Genomic DNA, 25,464 nt, shown 5'->3' with positions numbered 1-25,464 from the left:
AAATAAGATCAGTTGTGCCACTTGTACAAAATGTATCATTGTATTATGAAACCTGTAGATACAAAATTATCTAATAAGATTTATATGAGTTCAACAAGACCCCTGTGAAGCAACAGATTTGTAGTATATTTTGTATTATTTTTGAGCTTATCAGTTTTGTATTAGACTATTTGTATTTTTAAAATTTGCTGTTAAATATCAGAGCATTATACTCTTTTAAAGAAACCTTCAGTATACCATACGTCAATACTAAAATTTTAAATAAAAATAAAAATTCAAATTTTATAATTACTGAGACAGTTTTTTTCTGGGAATATAGTGGGAAAAATTTTATTTAACATATAAAAATTGTAAAATTTTAGTTAGTATTCTTAGAGATGTATGTAACAAATTTCAAGAAAACCCTGTTTTTAGAATAAAAGGAAAAAATACAAACTTGGAAATTCACTACATGCTACTAAATATGAGACCAAATATAAAATCAAGTTATTCTATTCGTTTTTATCCCACAAGTCTGTAAATCAATAAAAACCTATTCTAAATTCTTAAGTTTATCATTTAGAATGATGTAAAACTATTTATTGTGGAGGGAATGTTTAGACTGACCTGGTATTTTTTTAATATTATGAAGCTTTAAGAAACAGGATTTTGGAAAATGTGCAAAAAAACTTTTGGAAATAGGTAAATAGGTAAAACTATATCAAATAAAACAGATTCTTTCATCTTTGATATATTTTCTTGTCGTCACCAATTTTTTAACAAGTTAGAAACATATATTCATTCATTTGGTTGTAATTGGATCACAAGTTTCAGAGTTATCAATTTTCAAAATTGTAGTTTAGTTGAAAAAACCGATACTTTTTGTTGTTGTTATCAATATAAAAACTGGAAGTTATTATTTGGAAATTATTTTATTAATATGCCTGAATGCAAATATAAACAAGCTAAATTTTAATGTAACACCCGTTATTTTAGGTCTATTAGTTATTTAAATAGCTGTAATCTTGAGAAAAAAAGGTATAAACAAACTTGAAATGAACTTTAAATATTAAACCCCTCCTAACACTTTTTTTGTAATGTTAAACAATGTTAAGAGGGCAGATTTCTTTATTTCCACTCAATATATAAGATCTATAAGAGTTTTAAATAAATTGTTGAAATACTGTTATGATTCAATCAGCACATTGTGATCTATTCAATAAAACAGTATTGATCTATATACAACAAATCATGCTGTATAATGTCAATTAGTATGGGGTTTAATGCTTACGATAGAAGCTCTAGTACCAAAAATAGGTATTTGAATCTTCTTCTCAAGATGAAAACTGTTTCTAGGAATGTAAAGTTTCCTGTAAAATAAATCATTTGAGAAAATAGTAGACATTTCAAGTATGATTATTACCTAGTGTGAGCAGCGATGTGACTCCAAGAGTTACTCTGGCAGGAATGGCCTCTGGCTTGATCCAGAATGATATCCAAGACATGACAACAATCAGAGCAGATGGAATGTATGTGTGGAACAGATGGTACCCAAGTCTTCTACGCAAGTTGAAAACCACTGCCAGGCATGTGAAATTTCCTATAAAACAATGCATTTGAGGAAAAAAATATTGCTTAGTATAAAAATGTTAATATTACAAAAATAAATTATATATATATATATATATATATATATATATATATATATATATAAATGATATATTAGTTTATAATACACCACAATTCTTTTAAACAGGTACAAGATTTTCAAACTCTATCTTTAAAACCACCTTTTTACTAATGATGCTTTATACTGTAACAAACACAAACCATACCTGATGCAGGTGCATTGATGATTCCTCAAGCTAATGTAGAGCTTCTTGGTTGAATGAGTTTAGTTTGATGACCACTCTTGTAAGGAGTTGTATAGGGAACTTGTTAACTATGTGGCTCATTGTCTGCATAATCAAATCTTTATTTGGGTCACACATTTCACCTTGGTTTTTATAGAGATCGGCTGGTAAATGACTAGGTCTTGGAAGAAAATTGTCAGCATAAAATCCAGAAGTTGGTTCTAGAGTAGAGTTCTGTTTAAGAGACTTCACATGGAAATGTTCATGATGGAAGGTCTTGTGAAATGGGCTCATTGAGAACAGACTGGATCTTCAAAAACTGAAGATGCTTCCTGATGTTGGTGCTTCCTTGTGCACTATATTAAAAGGAGTGATGTTGCTGAGAACCAGGAGATGGTGGAATACCCAAGGGTCTCATAGCAAATGGTATACTAGGACTGAAGTTGATGCACTTGCTTCCTAAGATGAACCAAGCTATGTAAAGTAGTAACACTAGCATTTACTTTTTTTGATATCTCAAGAAGGTAGCTCCTGAATGTGAGAAATTAATCTAAATAAATCTCTAGTTACTGTGTTACGCAAATATGGATCACTTTATCAAGCTGGTCATTGGCAAACCTGATGTTAAATTTAAAAGCTAGCATGCTGTTAAGATGCTATCGCCCTTCTTTTTTTAGAGGAAATAAGATCAGATGTAAGAGTAGATTCTGTCAATCGTAGTGACACAATGTCATCACCAGTAATAATTTTTTTGGCTTTACAGAATTGTCAGAAGTGTAAATATTGAAAAGAATTGCAATATAAACAGGCCCCTGGGGGAGCACATCATGAGCTGCCTGAAATCACTCTCCTGTCATAAAAATGCAACTTTTCATCAAACTGTCTCTTATAGTATAATTCATTAGTCGTCAAAGGGGAGGCACGGAAGAAGATCTTAAAATTTCAATAAGAATTTGATTCCATAAAGCAGTATCTTAAACTTCATAAAAATATAGAAAGGTAACAGACGTTTTCTTGTTGTTATATAGTCTCAAACAAATTATCTTAATGCAAGGACCTGGATGATCACATCAATTATCATGATCGGGTCTAAAACCAGCTTGTTCAAAGGAGTCTTGAAATTAAGAAAGGAAAAATACGATTTTAGGTCACATATTTTATATCACAATATCATACATATAATTGTTATACTACTAACTCACATTGAGAAGATGTATATTGATCACTATCTAACAATGAGGTCTGCTACTGATTTTCCTGCCTTCATTGACTCAATAAATTAGATGTTTTGGTAAGGAGTCAGTGTTGATGTAAATTGGTTAGAGGATGAACTATTGGGTAGTTTTATCACAAGCAAAAAGAGTCTTGCTACTGTTGTGGGTGTTAACCCTAGCAAAATGACTTCGCTGGAATCATTTCTATTTCTGGACATTAAGCATTATTGTTGCTATCCAAAGTACTGGTAAATACAGATAGTGTGAATGAAAAATAATCATCCAATCCCAATTAATTCATAACTAACATAATAATCTTCATTACACTACTAATGTTATAAGTGTCCATAAGTTGGTTATCTAATGCTTCAATCAGCCGATTAATATTAAAAACAGCAAAGAATTGTTGCAGTTGTACGGTGTGTTTAATTAATTAATCTAAGTTGATTAATTAACATAAGCTGTCTTGTGTGTTGAATAGTCGTAATCACTTACCTTCCTAAAGTCCTATATTTTTAATATTAAAATTAGTAATTGTAATTATGGGAGTGCTGATGGCTGAGTGATCTAAGACGTTGGACTTTGGGTCTGAGTTAGAGATAGGTATGATTCAAATCCTGACCATTCCACTTTTTATCAGTACCATCGACATTGTACTGTATCGACTTCCTTTATTCTGTTTGATAAGATCCTTACACAGGCCAGTGGTCCATGAGGACGGGCAGAATAAGGCTCAAAAGGAGATTGGCCTCTCCTTTTTTATATAAAAATGTGTTTATTAAAATAATAAAATACAACAAAAGCAAGTTGCATGTTTATTTGTTTAAATTAATTGAGTTCGACAAAGTGTGCTCATGTAAAATTTTGTCTTCCTTGAGTTAGAAGAACGTTTTTGGAGCCCTTAAGAAAGTTAGGTAATCTATTGTACATAGCACAGTATTTAAATTTAAAGTCGTGTAAATGTTTTGCGGCACAATTGCATTCACTAATTTTATATAATAATCACAATTAATGAACTTAACATCATTAATGAAAATATCCTAGAATTTAGAATGAGATGAAAATAACACATTTATTAAATTAGTATATAATGTTTAACATACCGGTAGAATATTCTATGGTGCAGTCTGCTGTGTAGTTGTTGGATATGTCTAGTTGTGGTAGTTCTATCTCCGGATTTACAACCAAAGGATCTGTCATATTCCATATGAACACTAGGTCATGAGTTGTATGTGATACTGTAATATGATAAAACACTGTTAGTGCATCAGGACTAGAGTATATGATATATTACTCATGATTAAACATGCGTAAACGTCACAGAAAGTTAAGCTGAGGTTTTGAAAACACTTTTATGATTATATAGATAAAATTATTATCATTATTTATGATAATGAATTGGTACAGGGAGGATTAAGGGTGCCATTTGGGGGAGCCGATTTGCATAACGGAGGAACTGGTGTGTGAAACACACTATCCCGTCAGGGAATGCTTTCCAGGAACGACTTTGGAATTAGCCACTTTAGAGAATTAGGTTTTTAAACTATGATTTCTGATAATGGATTAGTTATTATTCTGCTATTGTATATACTACACATGTTTATATTAATAACGAAATCACGTTTCACATTAAATTATTAAAGTTCAGAAATAGCTTGTGGACATTAATTAAGATAAATTTAATTTAATTTAAAAAGAAAGCTTTTCAACAGTGTAATAATAGAAGGGGGTGGCGTAATGGCAACACAACAAGAAGTATCAATCTGCAGTCTCTATCAGCGCGGAAAGTTTTTAGTGGAGGAAAGCGTTTCATAAATCACCAGAAACAGTATGACTATGACTATTCCATTGAAAAAGATCCTGTGGATGAAGTCGCATGGTATAAAGAGTCTTTTAAGAGATACGAGTTCTTTTTTGAAAAGTCAGATTGTTTCTTTTTTGAAAAGTCAGATTGTTAGGGTTCGTTTATCAAGGTACGGCTGTACCATTTAAAAATAATAAACCAATTTAATAACATTAAAAAGTTTAAGTTTAGCCTCCAATAATAAGATTAGGCCTCCTGATGTTAAGTACATAAGTACAAACTTTTGAAATCTGCTTCGCCCCTCCACCCCATTTCACTCAACCAATGAACCGGCAGACCACGTATTAGTGCCTTCAAAACAGGCGCAGAGCCTGTTTAGAGTTCTTATTCTGCTGAAGTTCTCCACCCTATCACCATTTTCGATATTATAAAACTAGGGACATTTCACAAAACCATAAACCTCGATCAAGATCTTTCAAAATTGTAAAATTGATCTATAATTGGTATTATATTACAATTGATCTTGTAGTATAATAAATGGGGCTGAGAATAAACAATACATACATACATAATTGCCACAACGGGATTCTCAAAAATAAGTGAAGGTGGCATATAAATTCAGGCAGATATACTATAGCTATAGGCAAGGACAAATTTCGCGTTAAAAAGTACAACTGGATTGCTACAGTACCGCTACGGAACAAAGTCAGTGTGGTCAGCTCCTTGACAGCACCAAACATAAGTTATTTACCTTTGACTGTATTCGTTACAAAGGAGAAATCATTTATACAAGCGAGGTCTACTGTGGTCCGGAAGATTAGTTCCGTTAGTTGTGAGGGCCGACGTTAGGGGTGTGCTACGAGCATTGCGATATTTGCAAGCTTTTAAAAAAAACAATCGCCTTCTCTGTCATGAAATATTATGCCCAGTGACAGCGCTAGAATAGGTTATCTGTTGTGTAACTAGTACAGTCATAAGTATTATCTAATCCTTTTGATTAGATAATACTTATGACTAAAATTTGACTGAAGCACGTCTTTCATGGTGCCGGTGCCTTACTGTTAACGTCGTTATATTATTAGTTCTGTTGACGAATTCATGAGGATTCACTGGGTCTCAAGCCTCGTGAAAACAAGCGTCATTGAAGCGTAAAAGTTATTCAGGTAATCTCTGGCGATTTTAAATGTGAGTATTGTACCATGTGTAGCTTTGTAACCGTCTACCCAAAGTTTATCTTAAGTACTTAAAATCGACTTAGAGATATCGTTGTAAAGGTGTGTAAAGTGTTTTATGTATTTACTGTTGCACAATCTAGATAGATTGAAGTATTTTAAGATTAAAAAACGATTAAATAAACCTAAAACACTCCCCTTAGTATGGTACTCTTACTGTTTACTCAATGATATAAAGTTATAGCCATTAAAATTGTACGTGTGTTGCTTTCCAATTGTAGAATTACATACCTTTTAGTAATTTATAGCCAACAAACTATTTCGGCAACACACATTTTGATACTGAGTCGGTATCGGGAGTATTTGTATCGATGATTTTTCCATTCATTAAGAAGATCCTACAGTGCTGAAGTGAAAAGAAGTAAGTTAATCAAACGCAGGGAACTTGTTTGTGTGGCTTCTGATGGCTCGGCCCGTATTGATTTGACCTTAACACATATCACTTCCCACACTCATTCCTAGCACCACCTGCGTTCATATATTGGATTGCTGTTTAACTGATACATTTACCATTGATTTCATACATGACACACACACATACTCGAACACACATACATAAATATATATGGATTTTTATATGTGTGTACTGTGAGGCCCGACGCCCGAACTAATACTGCACATGTGTTTTTAAGCCTGTTTTAATGTGACTGAGATGGTTATATGGGAATTCGTAATGTTGGAAATTTTTTGGATAAGGAATGTCCTCAAAGAGAACGAGAGGCAGTGTCATCATACAAATTTTGTAAGAAATTTAACTGAACTAAACAAATTTGTTATGTAACAACATTCCATTCATTGTTCTTAAATTTCATTGTAAACTAATACTAGATCTAAACCAAATATTGTAACCCCACACTATTATGCTGAAGTAGGCCTCAAAGTATAATATACTACGAACATTTAGGGGATTGTTATACTAGCTAGCTATTTATTAAAATATAAATAAAAATACTAATTTTATCAACTGTCACAAACAATGGTATACAATTGTTAGATAGCGTGCTACAATATTTATCCTTATATCCTTTCTTTCCCCATTTCTAAGACCCCAATGGAAAGTTTACTGAATTATAAAGAGCATTCAACTGTTATTTTAACTTGGCTTTTCCATTCAAGGAAAACAAAAAAGAAATTGACGACTGTACATTTGAGCCGAGATCAGAAACGTATTCAGATTTAAGGTTCAGTACCTTCAAGTGAGATAGTTTCACAAGCAATTCGTATGAGAAAAAATCTATACAAAACTGTTTACATTGGAAAAGAAAATTTTATGGCAACAAAACTTAAAATTAACTACCGTTAACCACAATTGTAGTCAATTGTAAATAAGAATGTAAAATTTAAAAATATTTCAGGTAAAATTCAGAAAGTTGAACAGAAGATCAACAATTTATATGTAAATAAATTGACACTCAGTAAAGAAGTTGTAGGCTATTTGAATTATTACTTTATTAAAATAAACTTCGGTAAATTTTGATCCAATCCTATACTCAGTACCTCGCAATACCTTGTGTTACGAATAATCTCTCCGATACATCAGTTGCAGAGTTTGAGGCTGTAGTGGGGCGACTATATAACACAATATGTATTAACAACATTCTATGCTCTCAAGAAGGGTTCGTTAATGATTATCTCAATTTTTACTAACATAGATAATGTAATGCCTACTATAATTCTGGTATTTTTCGCCAAGCTTTCAAAATTAGCAATGTTTTACTAATCTTCAGAACGACCACACAAGATATTGATCCACAAGATGTGGATACACATTTCCAATCCACCTGACAATTTTAGACCAGTTCCAACACTTTTTTTCTAAAACTATTGGATTTATTCTTTTTCAAAGACTTGTAAACGTTCTTTGAATATAATATCGTTTAGATTCTGAAATATCTGTCAAATTTCTAATCTGTCTAATATCTCTCTAGATTCTTAAAATGAAAATCTACAATCTTTGCAACCTGTAAATTTATCAGTGATGTCATAACATCTCCGGATAAAAAGCAACAAACTAGCGGTTTGTTTTGTGATCTCAGTAAAGCATTCTATCACAGTAATCAGTGCATTGTTTTTCACAAATTGAAAAAATGCGCAATATCAGCTTAATCCTTCTATCGTGTTGAGTATCTGGTACATAATAATTGGTGTATGTCTTAGACAAAACTCCCTTCTTTAAGAATACATCTTCCTGTGTACATCATGATTTCATTCTTGCCCCTATGTTATTCTTATATATATCAAGGGCCTACCTAATATCCATCATGTAGTTAATTTTGCAAATAAGTGTTCCTTAGTAAGTGATCAAGTTTAAATTTTTACACCAACCAAAAGCCAATTTGAAAATAAAATCATAATTGACGATTTGATATAATTGAGCTACCATACATACTGTCTCTGTGTTCCTCCACAATGATCATAAGCTTACGTAGATGTTCATACAGTATGTTATTACTGATGTTTTATTAAATATAAAATTACTGCTTTAGTTTGCTGGATTTCATATATTGATGTACAATATAAATCATAACTGGCAATTTACACTAAAATATGCATAATTTTACTAATTGAACACATAACAGTATATAATGATGTGTTAAACAATTTTATAGAAATTATTGACCGAAAAAGAGTTGAATTGAAAAGTCACTGGACTTTAGTTGACTGTGTACGTTTGGTTGCTTATTGCATGTACATTAAATTACACTGCGAGAATACATATCATATAGGAAGGTCACTTCCTGTGTTAAAATTGAAGCTGAACTCATAATATTATTAAACGACTCTTTAGTTCTGTGCTTCTTAATACGTATCTTTCTTAATACTTCGTTACCTGTAATTAAAAATTAACAAAATTAATAAAGCTATTTAACTATTTATAATTATTCTGTCCACATAAGATACGAGGTGTAAGTTTTCTAATATTTGAATGCAATTTGACTTTAAACTGCAATTTAATAAGGTTAGTTATTTTTTATTCAGTGGAATAGAACAAATTATTTAAGTATTACTTTAGTCAAGTAAACGGCATTACCAAATACCCATTTATTGCAGTAAGGTCGGCATTGGCAAAAGAAAATATGACTTCTTACAGCGATCGGTATAAATCGTAATGTTATCAGCATCAAACTTGATATATATGTTGTATTCAGGTCAGAGTAGATGTTATGTGATAGATACATAAATAGACAAATTGACGTCATGAACTGGACACTTGACGAGTTCCTTAATCGTCTACAAAACCAAATCCTAGTCTAATTTTAAATACCGTTCTTAAAAGATTAGTTGATTAATTAGTATCTTGTCAATTTAATTTATGTTTATTTGAGAGAGTATGCCGATCCAAATTATGCGTTGTTTGTTTCCAATAGATTTTTATATTTCTGTAAGTGTAACAAGTATAAATATATTGTTTACAATATGCGCACATTATTTATATACGTGTTGCTCATAATATTGTAAACGGTTGCAAAATATTAATATTATTTGCCACCGTTAATGAAAAAGTATGAAATGCAATGACATTAATTTAAGTAGAGTAAAATTAACTATAACTTTTACTATAAAATGTTTTAAAGTTTGATTTGTAAACATTAAGTTTTATTAGCATCAACAGTTATTTATACTCTGAAGTGGGAGTTTATTGATTTTTATAAATTATTGATGAAGCTCAATTGGATACTTAAGAATAATGCAGACGGTTGAAAACTATTAATACTTTAATTTGTTATTATTAATAAATCACTTTAATCGTCTTTACTTTTACCATATCTACATAATAAAACAAACGAATTTATTACTCATACTAAAATATTTATCGTGTGCTGATAATTTCTATTGGTAATAAATGCATGTTTTAGAGTTAGTGTGCATGGAATAGTCACACAACATGGCTGTGGTGGTTCCTGCCTTATGCGTGTCATGATGCTCCGGTATCATTTGTTTATTTTAACCCTGATTGTAGATATGTGGTAGGTTAGATATTCAGATTGCAAATCTCAGAACGTAATGTTAACTATCGTTTTGTATCACTGAATGAGGGCAAATGTCCCAAAATATTCTGTTTCTATCACAATCGATATTGCCATGAACAGAACGTAACGAATTATACAAAGTAATTATATATTTTTTTATATATCAGTATATTTCACCAACATGATTTTCTTGCTATACATGTTCTCCAAACTACGTAGTATTTCAAATTGATGTAAACAATACTTTGTTTTTTTTATATTCCAGAAAATGTTCACAATATACAGTAATTGACAGGATACCGAAAGACGTTTTGTACAACGAATATTTGAAATACACATACTTATGTTTTTACAAAGACTATAGTACAATTTTGTTTAGAATATCTTAAATTTACAACAATAAAAATAGTTTATATCCTGAGTTGTAGTTGTTCTTACAAATAATAATAAGCCAAACTTCTTTGAAAACGAAATAAGAGTACCTTTTGTACCATATTCACTAATTAAATTCTAATAGATATATTAATCTTAAATCTCACCAAAAGTCACACATCAATTATTATCAAGTAGGCATATGTCTCATTATTAGAGATAGAAGCTAAAATAATAAGATAGTGACAGTTTTCTTGTCGAAAATTCTTAGTTAGGAGTCAATCCAAGACATTTTTTACATTCAGAAGGAAGCTATATATTGGTAATTTGAAGTTTACTTACAGCTTTCGATCATCATGGAACATATCTGTGTATCATGAGGATATGACTCGAACTTCATCGCACATGAAAGCACAAGTGTAAGCCTGAAATGATAACATTTTACAAGAAGTAAAATGGAATGTGTTACCTCAGATGCAGGTACATAGGTTGTTTTATGAATTACTATGAATTGTATGAACTACTTGATTAATGTTCAACTGACTCAATAATTCAACTTACAAAATTATAATTTGTACTTAAACGCAAGCCTTAAATACTAATTTCATAATAATAACGATACATCGTTAGAAACTCCTTAAAGTTAAAAACTAAATGTATTTTTAAAACAATTGACAAGATGAGCAATGATATTTGAAATATTCAATTTAGTAAATGTTGAAAAAATAGTAGAATACTTGCTCCAAAATAATTTGAAATATTTTATACAGAAAACACCTATACAATTCACAATTCACCTATGAAGAACCTAATTCTTTAGCTCTAAGTAATCTAAAATTAAGAACGAGAGAACTATATACCCTGTGTCCCTAAAGAACCCACTCTCTGCTAGAAAAGAGCGGTTAAAGATTTTAAAATCATCTTTTGGAGTATTATCATCTGAGCAAGTTTTTTTATAGAATTCAAAATTACCACCTCTCTCTCCACCAAAATAGGCGGTAGGAGTAAAATCAAAAACTTTAAGAGGGAGTTTTCATTATAAGTCATACCTGAGATCTGAAGTTCCAGATTAGAGAAATTCAGCGAAACGAAGAAACCGAATTTCTGACCACTCTGTTCAAAATAGGTACCATTAAAAAAATAAAGTCATAACTTGGATTCAACGCTATGTTTAGAGAATTAAAATTTGCAACATTCTTCTTTTATCGGGAACTTTAAAACCACGTTTCCTTGAATGATGGGTAAAAAGTATTAACAGTAACCCCATCGAGTAAGATCTCATTTCAAAGGAGGATGAATGTTGAAGTTGATTGCATTGTACATAGCGTTCAGTTGAAGTTATAATACATCCTTTCTTCAAAGGGCGCCCATTTTGGTCAAATTAGTAAGAGATTGGATTTCTTGGTATCGTTGTTTGTCCTTATAAAAATCTTTAATTTGACGTATTATTCTAACGTTCATTAATAAAAGTTTTATTTCATTTTAAATGTTTGAGTTACCCTTTATTTTAGGGTGGACGTATTTCTTTTGAATACTGCCAAAAACGTCTTCGCTTTCTGTGATTTCATAATAACCTTAATTTAATCCGTTCAAACATTTGTGAGGTATGGGAATTTAAATGCAGATATATATATATATATAAACACAAGAGGAAATAGGGGTTGAATTAAAAAAAAAAAAACTCAAACAGAAGACACTTTTTACGATTGTATATATATTTTTTTATTCTTGCCAAATTAAATTAAAAGTGACATGCAATTTACATATATTTGTAGTTTAAACTCTCCGCCTACTCCTCATGACCGTTCCCATGAAGAGTTAAAGTCATTGATAACACATACAGTTTAAAGGCCGTGCATTTATTTTAAGAGTTTGCAATTTTTAAATAAAACAACTAAAGAAATATAAACCTGTATATCCACTTTTCAATGACCCAAATGTTTTTACACAGATTAATGAATAAGAAAACGTTGCATTACCTGGCTGAAACCAAAAGTCATGCATGTTATCCCTCAGATATCAGTTATATAAAAAATGATATATTTTATACAGTCAAAAAAAAACAATACAAATAGCGTGAAAGACATCTTACTTGGACATGTAAAGAAGGGTTTTGTCGTGGTAGAGCCACAGGTAGTGGTTTGGGATGCTCATTTCGTGGAAGGTAACCTTTTTCGCGTTCTTGAAGAAGCAATCGGGCCTCCAGATGTCGTGTAACCAGCCGACATCCAGAATCCTGTACTCCTCACTCATGTTTTCTGGAAGGCGAAGTCGAGGATCCCTCCAACTTTGTGCTAAGAATATGTCTGCCACGTAGGTCTGCCACGTAGAAAACAACGTTAAATATAAGCAGGATATACCATAATAGTGGTGAATATAAATCTCTTTTTTTGTTTTATACGAGTAATTTACGTACTATAGAGATCGACAGGCAATAACTAACAATCCAACTCGGTATAACAAATTTTAGTCGATGTCAAGATCAATATGAACCTCACTAACTTCATTATGACATCAATGTGCAATGGAACTTGGAATGAGTTACAGAATCACACACCACAGATATGTGTGTATATCTAATTTTTGTATTTATTTTACTGAGATAAAATTTGGTTTACTGTTTTTATATAATTCCAAAACGTCAAGTATACTATTTTTACTATCATAACATATTTCTTCATACGGACCTAAATGGTATATATTAGGTATATATATATATATATATATATATATATATATATATATATATATATATATCGTAATATTTTATTGAATTGAAAAGCAGCTTAACTTTGTAGATTAAGTGGTATGACAAATTGAACGAATGAAGAAATGTTACGGACATTTCTTTGCCAAAGTTCAGTTTGCTACGAGGAGTTTTGGAAAGTGTTATGTGCTGTAAACGTTATGCGAAACAACCTTAAACTTCAGAATTAACAAGATCAACTTTTTCCCCTCTATGTTTAACCTTGTGTGTTAGTGGTTTTTCTTTTTGTCACTCAAAATAACCATCACATTATCACATACCTGTTGTCTTTACAAATGATTTATCGTCATTAAAAACTTTAAACAAAGATAACTGGAAACCCGAGGTGATGGGAAATACCATGAATGAATAAAAATAATTAAAAGTATTCTAAGTGATGTACAAGAAAAAACTTAATAAAAATAATAATTGAATATTTGAACGAACACGCATTTAACTTTGTGATTTAGAAATATTTTGTATTTATAAATTCTTTGAAATATCTCTTAAAACATTATTTCCTTTACCAGGGTTTTTTTCAATGGTCCATATGTTATATAGGGTTTCACTGGGAGCGATATGTAGTTTATTGTTACATGCACACAAACGTACCTTTGCAATTAAACACATGACCCTTGTTATTATACGTACCATTGACTCCTCGTTAATGGAATCTAGAGACAGGACAGTAACATGGAAATAAACAACTGTGGCTTGGCCTTGGAACTTTGGTGCTCTGTTCTTGTCATAGTGTTTTGGGTTGAGCGGCAAAATATCCCGAAGTGAGAGGCTGGACTCTGTGATCATCCCTGGCTCAATCACATCCCCTCCTCCTCTTCTGCAACAGACCGGAAGTTACGGTCAAAATATAATACATCGTGTATCAAACTCCGGCAGAAAATATATATAGGAGGCTGAAGTGTGGGGTAACTCTTGGTTCATACCACTCGCTCTATGACATCAGAACATCGGATTTGTTATCTAAGTCTAGCAACAGTCAAAACCACGGAAAACATTATATTTTTGGGGCAGTGGGAGTGTATTTCAAATAAAGATTGGTATATTATGTAATGAGTTGTCGCTGTCACACTATCCTGCACGTCTATAGAAAAGATTAAGAGCAACTATAACGTCTTCGGCTTTCTGCATTGGATAGACAAAGTGAAGCAGTAAGTATCTCAAAAAAGGAAGGAATGCTAGACACTGACTCATTCCATGGTTATCCCTCATCCCCTTGAACACAAACAATAGGTTTGAAACCTTCATTCACAACAGTAACACCGTTACTACAAGAAACAAAACATTTGAGAGGAAAGACAGAATCCAATGATAGGCTGAATTCCGTGACCCTTTTTTGGCTCTCTTGCAACCACCTTCTGATTTTCTGCATCAGGTCAGCTTCTGATTTAATTCCCAGTTCTAAGAAGTCATAGTCACGTTTTACTATAAACATTTTGATGGATCGAAAAATATTCCAAAAAAAGAGAGGCAGATTTAGAATGATGCACTTGCTTAATCACACTCCTTTTATAACAGATAAACTAGTATTTGTTGTCTTAAGGTCACTTTATGATCACAATATGTGTTATTGAAGATAAGAGATGGATATACTCTATATTATAATATAGAATGCAATGCACTTGTATACTTTTGACTTAAAAACTATTTACTACAATACGTTTAGATTCAAACATGAGTGGAATAAAGATATATTTAAAATAAAACCCTTTAAAGGTATGAAAAGTAAAATTGTTCAGGAGTATAATGATTTTAGTAACTCTTACTAAATCTCCTAAAATAGTTAAAAATATAAAATTTAATAACTACCATTTTCTTGAGTAATAAGTAATTAAATACGGTTTCGCGAAAGACTCACATAACTAGATTTTCTAAATATATATCTATAAATTAAACATTTAAGTACATCTTTTAATAATAAGTTGCTTTTAAAAACTATAATGGCTGTGGAAGACTGATAAAAATGTAATCAAAAGCAACATTCTTCATGATAAAATATATAAATGTTAATCACAAATTACAAGTATAGTACAAGAACTATTCTCCAAGTTTTTCGTATATATATATATATATATATATATATATATATATATATATATATATATAAATACACACACATATTATTAGGTCAAACTCAAACTCTCACAACACTACAAGAGACTATTATTTCGTTATTCCACAACACCTACGGATTTTTAATGTAACCGAATGACACGAGTTCACGAACTTGGAGGTCAACAATGGCTAGGGATACGAATTAGGGAAACACCACGAATAGAGTCTACGGTATCCAGATATCCATTTTAATATACTTGCATTTACATCCTTACAATTTAAACGTATCCTCGGGATTAAATCACTCCAAAATCCTGGAAACGCGATGTATTTTTGTTAAGTACTCTCTGTCAGTCCACACATATATCAAAGGTATCACATTCATAATGAAGTTTAACCCTATTAATGTGGTTACTTAACGTTTTTTCCTTCCAACATCGATACCAAAGACAATATTCAATCCAACTATTTATTAATTTTCCAATATCTGTGGTTGTTTAATAATAGGATTTGGATCACTGTACCTGTAAGCGTCCCGGACGACTTTGCTTTTTCTATGAATAATACTTGTACCTCAATTACTTTGTGTCGATTTTGATTTTACACTTTCATGAGATGTTCATATTGACAAGTAAGTTGATCATGCTTGATCTGAGGGAACACCAAACTTTAGGTATTGCTATCACTGCATTTACTCTGACTTGTTTGAATAAAGATTGAAATAATTGTCGCACACTCTGACACTCATGTGGTTAATACTAAAGGCGTATAAGTTGGTGACTCAATCCCGGGCCGGAATGGAAGAATCAGACAATACTAAAGGTAACTTTCTCATGTAATTCAACAGTTTAGCAAATCAACCTTAAAACTTAAAAACTGAATACTCATAGGTCAAGTACTGGAATAAAACTTCTAAGCATTAACTTATTAGAGTAGAGTCAAATATTTGTCCAATTGAATAATCAAGGTTAAGCGTATAATTTAATAGGTATAGTAATTTTCTGGTATACATAATAAGTACTAAATAAATCTAACAAAGTGGAAGGTGTGTTATCTCCAATGTTTTGGAAATAATGTTAACTGACTGATTGGAACTGAAAGTTCGAAAAGAAGGAATAAAACAAAAATATGCTATAAAAATATATCCTCGGAGCTAGTAAACATATTCTTTTTATTACGATATTCATGAGTCTGACTTATAAATATGTATATATACTGCCTATACTGTAATACATTAACAATAAATCAGTGTCAAAGACAAACCATAAATACTTGGAAAGTGTTCAACATAAGAATAAGAAACAGCAACATTGCATTTTTCGACATACACCTTACATATGTAGTATAGTATTAAACTAGTCAAAAATTTATACTAGTTGATGTTAGGGGTCCTTTAATATTCTTCACATAATTAGTTTATTGTTTGTTTCATTCTTTAAAAGTATTAGACCAGTAATCAATATTTCTTTTCATCATAACTTGTCCCACAATCTATTGCTACTTTCTCAACAAAAATTTTTTGTTAGTGGCTTCCAGTTTTTAAATACATTATAGAACTAAATATTTATTATTTTTTGTTACCTCACTTTTAGCTAATAGTGTTAATATTTTGAATTTATAAAATAACGTTACATATATTGTATTATTTTTAAGGAGTTTGCTATTAAAGATACCATATTAGTGTGAAGATAGCTATTGTTGCTTTCTGCCGTTTTACATTTAATTCCCATTTATTGATTTATTCCTCAAACACGGTAGTGCTTCATTTTTATGATTATACGGTTTTTATAGTCAAAGCTAACGTTAACATTAATGAACATTTATAGCGGAAAATAATCAACGGTACTCAGAATTTCAAAACGACTAATAAATATATCAAAACAGATCTATTCAGTTTACACAGTGCTACTAAGAATAGTCGCCAAGGCACATTATGATAAAAGAGTCGTATGAGTCAATGTTTAATGCTACCAAACAATTAAAGAATTGTTGTAACTGATGTTAGTAATGGAGGCAAGCACTACAAACTCATAGTACAGTGCTATTGATGGGTATAGCATTCGCTACAGAGTATTTAGTAATTGTACAACCAAACTTCTGTATGTAGTTAACTGGATTGAAATAAATAAGAATATTAATTGATAACATTTTGTTTTCTATTTTATTAGTGTCCCTCTGTTTTTGTACTTTTACTTAAAACATTCAATATTAATAAATTACTCAAGTCTCAACGATGAAATTATTAAGAATTGCTAGTTTTCTTATAAATACAATACAAATTTTGTAATTTAATGATAACATGTAATATGTATGCCTAAAGAAAAGATCATAAACAATTAAATAAATGTAGATAATGTGATGCACTATTTGGTATAAACATGACGAACGCTTTTGTAAGCACAACTAAAATTTGATTACAAATAGTGGTACAAAGTGCAATAAAAGTGCATACAAGTAGTCCATAATTATTACTAACTTGAGCAACGACTTTTGATAGTTTTGACTTCTAGGGCAATTTTTAAACATACTTCGTGAAACTGAAACGGTCGACTTGAACTTCTTGAAATACTTGCGACATCTGCATTGCTGGTTATTGCGGAGGACAGTGCAAAATCTATTCATACACGACAGTGATATCTCGAGAATGTTTAGAACTGAAATTTATCTGCGAGCACAAGGATCTGTTTAGACTAGCAATGTTACTGTGAGACAAAACGCTTGTCCAATTTCTTGCCAGTGCACATTAGTTAGGAGTCGGAAATGGAGCTCAAGTTAGAGAGAGTGCGTCCGACGCGGGTGCAAATCCTGCCCGAATCGGCGCACTTTTTGTCTTCTCGAGATTATCTACCTCGTCCTGTACTTACTTTCCTCCTTATCTTGCTTGCTAAGCTTTCTGTGTAGATAGTTTTTGGAAGTATGCAGAGTAAGGCTAAAAGGAGATTGGGTTCTTCTTCAAAAGTATATTTGCAGCTTGCTGAAAATCCAGGTAAAAATTTAAAATAGTAGGGCGCGAGACCAACATGAGGCAATACACTAGCTATGATTTCCTATATTTATTACTGATAAGAGTTTAAAAACAGTATTTACTGCATTCATTCTTGGTAAATTTAAACTTCTGGGTCGGGAGCTTGAAAACATATCCTTATTGACTATGTCCAGATGTAATATGAAGTGCATAGTTCGCTCTAGTGTAACATGCTACCTAGAGATAATATCTTAGAGGTGACCGAGTATAGTTCGTTTGTTATTATATTTTTCGTGCGTAATATTTGTAGTATAAAGGATACGTTATATAATTTTATTGCGTGGAATTGTGTGATTACTCGATTTTTGTAAAATGCGCGATATAAAGGTTTTACAGGGAAGAAAACAAACATATTGCATTATACATGTTGGGAAAATATAGGATCAACTGAATAAATTACTATTATCTGATTTAAAATTTCAAAAATAAAATTTTGAAAATTTCGTATGCCCACTTATTAGATTGAACATCATGATAAATTTTAAAGATCTGCACGGGAAGTGAATTCGTGACATAAGACAACTGAAGATTTACAACATAATCAAATATTCCAGCTAATAAAAGGTTTAAGTTATTGGAGGATGCTACGTAATCAAAACATAAGCTAGAAATGGTGTGTCGTAGCTGAAAAGGTATCAGTTAGAAGTGAGATTTCCTTATATATTTATCCACATATTGAAGATATGGCCATTTATCCATTTAAATAAGTATCACGCATACAAACATCTCGCTGTTATACTTTATACTAAACCACTTCTTGAATCCAGCTACCAGTTATAATTAGGTATAAAATCACCATGACGACTCCTCTGTGAGAAGCTTGAAAGTTAGCTACATCGAAATGTGTTTTAGAACCTATAAAATATACATAGTATAATTTTTATTAGATCACGTGTAAAAGTTATTAAGTCCTTTCGATATTTTTACCCAACCGTATACGTATTTTTATATTTTATATTATTAGTATTGCTATTTCTCCTTCCGCTAGAAATACAAAAGTGCCTCGGCATCGCCTGGAAAATTATTTAAATGGAATTAAATGTTATCATATTGTGCTGTAATTTATTACTGGGTTAAAAAGGTATTCCAAGATAGGAATAAAAAACACGCCTCATACCTTCTGTTATTTACGAACGTTGGCCTATATATGTTCGTGAATTGTTTTTAAAATAGGCATGCCAGGTATATTTGTAAACTGATCTATTCAAACTAAATATTAATCAATCTGATATACAGTTGGTTATGATTTGTATATTTTCAGTTCTTGAATAAGTTTGTGAGGGTTTTGGTATCACGAATAGGGATTTTCAAAATTGTTTACAATCGGTTTATACCACAATAGCAAAACAACAATGTTAAATGTGTCAAGGCGACAATGATTGCCACAATAGGAATCTATTGCGTGTGCGCAGGACGACCGATGGTGTTACGATGCTAACATCCGGTACGTTTACATCGATATAATTGACTATTGTAATGAGTAGCTTCATCCAATTTTTCAACCATATAGGAATAATGCGAGTTTAATATAGTTTTCTCTGTGTTTGAACAGCACACTGTCGGTAAACGGGCTGTAGGACCACGCCATGAAACTCTCGGGACTATTTCTTATCCCATTCTTAAGAGTGGACACTAAGTCCACAGTGACGGCCTGGGACCCACTGTCCCACTCACTGGATTCTTTTAACGAAGGGTTGACAAGGGTGTTTTACTCACACTACAGTACTTGAACGGTTGTTTCGAATTTTTATTTTAAGTTGTGAAAATAGTTAATCAATTGCCTGTCTTTCAGTACATAACTGTAAGCATAGCATTCGTACATTTTAATAAAATGTGTAACAGCATAAGTAAACAAATAAGAACTTTGACACACACACACACACACACACACACACACACACACACACACACACACACACACACACACACACACACACACACACCACACACACACACACACACACATATATATATATATTTATAATAATGTATATAATTAGTGACTGTAATCTGGGTAGTATAGACAGCTTATGCTAATGCTGATAAATGCTTATGCTGCAATGAGGCTCGAATAAACGGAGAATTGCTACAGAAACATTGGTGTACAATGATAACATGTGCTGGCGAAAGAGTTGTTGACCATAATGGATATTTTCAGTAAATTCTTGTAATTGACCTTTGAATTCCCCCTTGATTAAAGCATATGCCATCAATATCTTTAAATTTATTTTAAAGTTATGGTTCCGGATGTATTTACCATGATATGAAACGTACACAATAGCATTGAGCAAGACTTAGTAATCAATCGCGGTTGAAGACATATGGACCGTTGCCCATCGATATTATGGCGATCACTAATATGTACCGTTACAGGACGCTGTCCACAAATTCCAAGCGGTGTTTTTACGTCTACCTATGAGGAAATAAACCACTAATTGCGTGATAATGTGCAGTGACGAGCCCGAGCAGGCGCGCGTGACATTCACTAGCGTGTTGCGTCACTGGCCGTCGCTCTATTACTGTGAAGTACGGATAGAGATACACATGTACTCTACGTCGTGTGGAAGGGGATAAAACTGTTGACATTGACAACCATGCCCCCTCTGGGGCCGGTGTTGGCCATTGCACTGGTCCTCGCAGCCATCCTCACTCTCAGCGTTACCTTCATCGTGGCAGCCTCCAGTTATCTCCACGGTAAGTCACTGCGTTCACAGTTTAGTTCCAACTTTAAAAACCTCTTTATTTATTATTAACACACCGAAAGTCCTCTGAAAGGACCTATTCTTATAAAACTCCCCGTGTTTTGTTACGTTGGGTATCCTCCACTGTTAATACTTCATTGTTTTTATCAGCGTTGATTAAAACATCCATACGATCATTTGATATCATTAAAACACACAAGTTGCAAAAACTATATAAATAGAAAATTTGGTTTTATAGACAAAAATATTTATTTTTGCTCTCAGATGAAACAGTTAAAAATTTATTTTTCCTATCTATGAATTACAAGGTAAAATGTTACAAATGCAGTGGTATTGAAATTCGGGTTTTATTGGTTATGTGACCATCTCTACGTATAAAAATATATTAAACATACATTCCCCCCATCATACACATGTATTTATAATGCTGAGCTTACAATAAATGCATAGCAAACCCCTATATACTCCTGACTGCATTAATGACTCCTCACTATTCATGAATTCTGCCGAAACTTACATTTTTATATAATTTTTAAAGACCAAACATCTATAGTTCATTGTAATTACAGAGTACTAGCGGTATGTATAGAAGGTTAACGGGTAGCCTTATTTTTAATTGTTTTGATGCATCACCTCACAATGTGTATGATTCTGTTTGAAATTAGTTCAGGTACACGCATAGTATTTTTATAGTTGTCCGGTTTGATGTTAATAAGTTTAATAGCTACCTCTCTAATCATAACTTTTGTAATTTGACATTCAAATAGAGTAACTGACAAAGTATAACTTCCATGGGTATGGGCGCATCAATTGAAAATAGTCACTCGAAAACTAGAATACACGTTAAGAACAATAACAAACCGTTATACGAGTATTTGAATTTCACCACCACCCAGAAATAAATCCCAAAATGTCTGTCGCTCTGGTGCAAAATTAATAAATTGTATCTCGTTTGTAGCAATTAATAGATTGCAATTGCTGTATAAATAGACTTTTCTTCGTTAGAATGATTGTTTAAAATATCTAGGTTTTTGGGTTGAGTGTTCTGATAAAGGTTAAATTCCTTTGTTGTAAATCACGTGAAACGCAGTCTAATAATATACGATTTTGTGGCAATAAGCATGATTTCTAAGGTTTTCAAGTAAAATCAAACATTTATTTTCATAAACAACTTCTACATTGCAGTGAGGCTCTCTATTTTCGTATCTTGTGTGTGTGTGTGTGTGTGTATATATATATATATATATATATATATATATATAAAATTTAATTTCAATAAACATTGAATCACAAAAAGTACTTGCTCCGCCGGGACTCGAACCCGGATCTCTCACTTGCCGGGTAAATTTGCTACCATTACACCACAAAGCCCTTACTTTTTACGATTCAATTATTTTGTTCTTGGCCTTTTCTTTCACATATGTGTTTAAATAAGCAAACACACACACACACACACACACACACACACACACACACACATATCTCTGATATCTCTGATTAGCACCATTGCTAAATTATTTGAATCGTTAATAAAGAAGAAATTACTTTTATACTTAACCGAGAGAGGTTTAATTTCCCGGAATCAATATGGTTTTTTACCAGCTAGAGGGACAGATATGGCCATAGAGAGACATGTAAGTTCTATAGCTAGCTCGGTAGATAAAAATATGTATACAATTGCTTTGTGCCTTGATTTTCGTAAAGCGTTTGACGTGTTGGATATAAATATATTAATAAATAAATTCAGACGGTGTGGAATCGGTGGTGCTGCTCTTTTGTGGTTAAAATCTTTTTCCAAACAAACAGTTAAAATAAATGGAGTATTGAGTAATGTTTTAGAATTAAATTATGGAAAGGCTCAAGGAGGGGTGCTTGTACCATTGGTAGTTTTGTTGTATATAAATGATCTCTTAGAGCTAAAACTATTTTCTAACGTGTTTGCATATGCAGACGATACAGCGTTGGTCTGCTCAGCATACAATAAAGATATATTAAAAATAAGATTAGACAAAGATTTTAAAAAAATTTCAGATTGGTTAATAGAAAATAAAATGCTTATTAATGCTTCAAAATCGAAATGCATCTCATTTTTTGATCAAAACAAAGAAAAAACTGAAATTCAAAATTATTTTAATTTGCGCTGTCATAGACACACTTGTATTTATAGATGTGACTGTGCTACTATTGAGTTTGTTGACTATGTTAAGTATCTTGGACTCCACATGGATCAATATTTGAAATGGAACCATCATATAAATATTTTAGGGAAAAAATTAAATAAAATAAATTACTCTCTATACCATATGAGAAATTATCTAAGTTTGGAGCAACTCAAAAACCTATATAGCTCGTAGTTAGAGAGTACCCTTAGATATGGTATAATACATTATGGTGGGGCCTTTCATACATTGCTAAAACCTGTTATCATATCTCATAGAAATGCTGTTAGAATATTATATGGACTAAGACAAATGGATAAGGTAAGCCACTTGTTTTTTGAACAAAATATATTCACTTTTAATCAGATTTATGTGTACAGTATAATAATGTACGTACACAAACACTTACATCAATTTAAAATTAAAGAAAATGTTAGGACTACACGGTCTGCACTAAATATAGTATTGGAAGTACCTGATATGAGGAAAGAAAGGAACAGGCATCAATTCTACTACTTGGGACCAAAGATATTTAATGGTTTTGTGGAGTTTTGTGGCAATGCGATTTATTTTGAAACAAAGCCGAAGGTAAAAATGAAAGCGCGTCAATATATCGTGGAATACTCATAATATTTTGCATGAATATTTCTTAATAAACACATACTTACTGTTTTTACTTCTTTTGTATATATTTATATTTCTGGTTTGCTTTTGTTACGTGGAGATGTATATATATTGTTGTTGTATGTTCAAAGTATATTTTCGTTAAATAGATCTTAAGTTTGTTATATGTTATTGTTATTTATTTAAAGTTTATTGTTGTTGATTGGAAATAATGTTTTATATTATTGTTATTAATTCCTAGATGTTTATAAGATGTTAATTATTGTTACAAAATAGTTAAAAATTGGTTTTGTTTATTTATAAATCTATCAATGATTTATACAGTCTAGGTGGATGGTCTTTGTTAAAAATATAAAACTAATATAAATGAAGTGTGGTGAGTAAATTGAAGTAAAGTAATAGAAAGTAGAAGTTTATAGGAGAATTAAATTAGGGAACACTATTGTAGATCTTGGTATGTATTTGGGTTATTGATAATTTCAGTGTTCATTATGTCAGATTAGTGCTGTTGATAATATTAAGATTAATGTTTGTTAATGCTGTAATGTAATGAATTCCAAAAGACTGGCTCATAAACAGTTTGCAATATTGAACAATAATAATGATTTGTCATCCCGCACGCGCTTGAGCGCATGGGATAATGTAATGCCCACATATGTAAAACTAAATTTTTGTGAATAAAGCATTTTTGAACTTTGAACTTTGAACTTTGAACACACACACACACACACACACCACACACACACACACACACACACACACAACACACACACACACACACACACACACACACACACACAACACACACACACACACACACACACACACACATATATATATATACTGGCCCTGTTGGTTGTGCTCAAAAATTAATTCTGTGAGTAGACACTTAACTAATAGAAAGTTCTTTAACTTAGTTATAAAATAATATTTACCATTACAGTCCTTAACTACTGCAGGAAAGTTATTAAATATTTTTTGCCATAAATACTCAATGGTGATGTGGAAGAACAGGATTTGGTTTATGAATTAAACGGCTTAGGATGTTAAATAGAGATCTGAAAATCAGGGTTTTTGCTCAAACGTTGGTATTTTTTTTAAATAATTCTATTAAATAGTTATGAAATCTGAATACTAATGGAATTTGAGCTGATATTTGTTCTTATCATCAATTATTTGGAATAAAAAAAAAATTGGAGTTTTGGTTTGTAGATCTTTTGTTGTAGAAAATATTGGTTGTATGCTCTTTTAGGATTTTGAGATCAAAATGTAATTAAATGCTTAAAACAATATAGTTATTAAATATAAAAACATAAACGGTAAAACTTTTGTAAAATTGATTCTCTGTTACAGTCAATAACTTTGAAATAGGATTTTGGCATTTTGTACATACGCTTTAAATTGATTTATAGCCGGTCGTGTTGTTTACGCCCAACGCACATTACACTCATAACGATAAACGACATACACTCACCGTTCCTAATTGTTCAATTATTTTGATTTTTCGTTGGAATTAGTTTTTAATTATAAGGGAACATGTTTTTGAATTATTATTCTTATCAAGAAACATCTAAAAAATTAATAGCAGTTACTTCGTTACTCTGTTACTTCGTCTTAACACTTACCTACTTTAAACATAAAAATTTGCCTGTTCTGATTTAAATTGTAGCACCTTTAATTCTTAAATTAAACTTTTATATTCGTATAGAC

The 25,464-nt window shown here is 31.6% G+C and overlaps 2 protein-coding genes across 6 annotated transcripts in view; one reads left to right on the top strand and one right to left on the bottom strand.

Moving 5' to 3' along the window:
• The window catches only part of LOC124369002 (glycine receptor subunit alpha-4-like), a 64,629-nt gene that overhangs the window by 7,107 nt on the left and 32,058 nt on the right, over window positions 1-25,464 (bottom strand). For both annotated transcript variants that reach the window (XM_046826603.1, XM_046826602.1), the window contains exons 5-9: window positions 13,823-14,009; window positions 12,518-12,744; window positions 10,768-10,850; window positions 4,150-4,284; window positions 1,403-1,579 (exon numbers count right to left, since the gene is read on the bottom strand). In XM_046826603.1, the coding sequence (XP_046682559.1) occupies window positions 1,403-1,579; window positions 4,150-4,284; window positions 10,768-10,850; window positions 12,518-12,744; window positions 13,823-14,009 (809 nt within the window). The remainder of the gene's footprint in view (window positions 1-1,402; window positions 1,580-4,149; window positions 4,285-10,767; window positions 10,851-12,517; window positions 12,745-13,822; window positions 14,010-25,464) is intronic.
• Window positions 5,888-25,464, top strand: part of LOC124369003 (peptidoglycan-recognition protein LB-like) — a 57,301-nt gene continuing 37,724 nt past the window's right edge. Inside the window, exon 1 of one of the 4 annotated variants that reach the window (XM_046826607.1) lies at window positions 5,888-6,013. Coding sequence is in view for 1 of the 4 variants with exons in the window: in XM_046826609.1 (XP_046682565.1) it covers window positions 20,864-20,963 (100 nt within the window). In the remaining 3 variants the exon portion in view is untranslated. Of the gene's footprint in view, window positions 6,036-20,788; window positions 20,964-25,464 lie in introns of those variants that run through there. The other 3 variants (XM_046826605.1, XM_046826609.1, XM_046826606.1) reach the window with 3 other exon arrangements.

This window comes from Homalodisca vitripennis, chromosome X (assembly GCF_021130785.1).
Source record: "Homalodisca vitripennis isolate AUS2020 chromosome X, UT_GWSS_2.1, whole genome shotgun sequence".
In the NCBI taxonomy this organism is placed as follows: domain Eukaryota; kingdom Metazoa; phylum Arthropoda; class Insecta; order Hemiptera; family Cicadellidae; genus Homalodisca; species Homalodisca vitripennis.
Note: the sequence above shows the minus strand (reverse complement) of the source record. Positions and strands in the feature narration are given on the sequence as shown.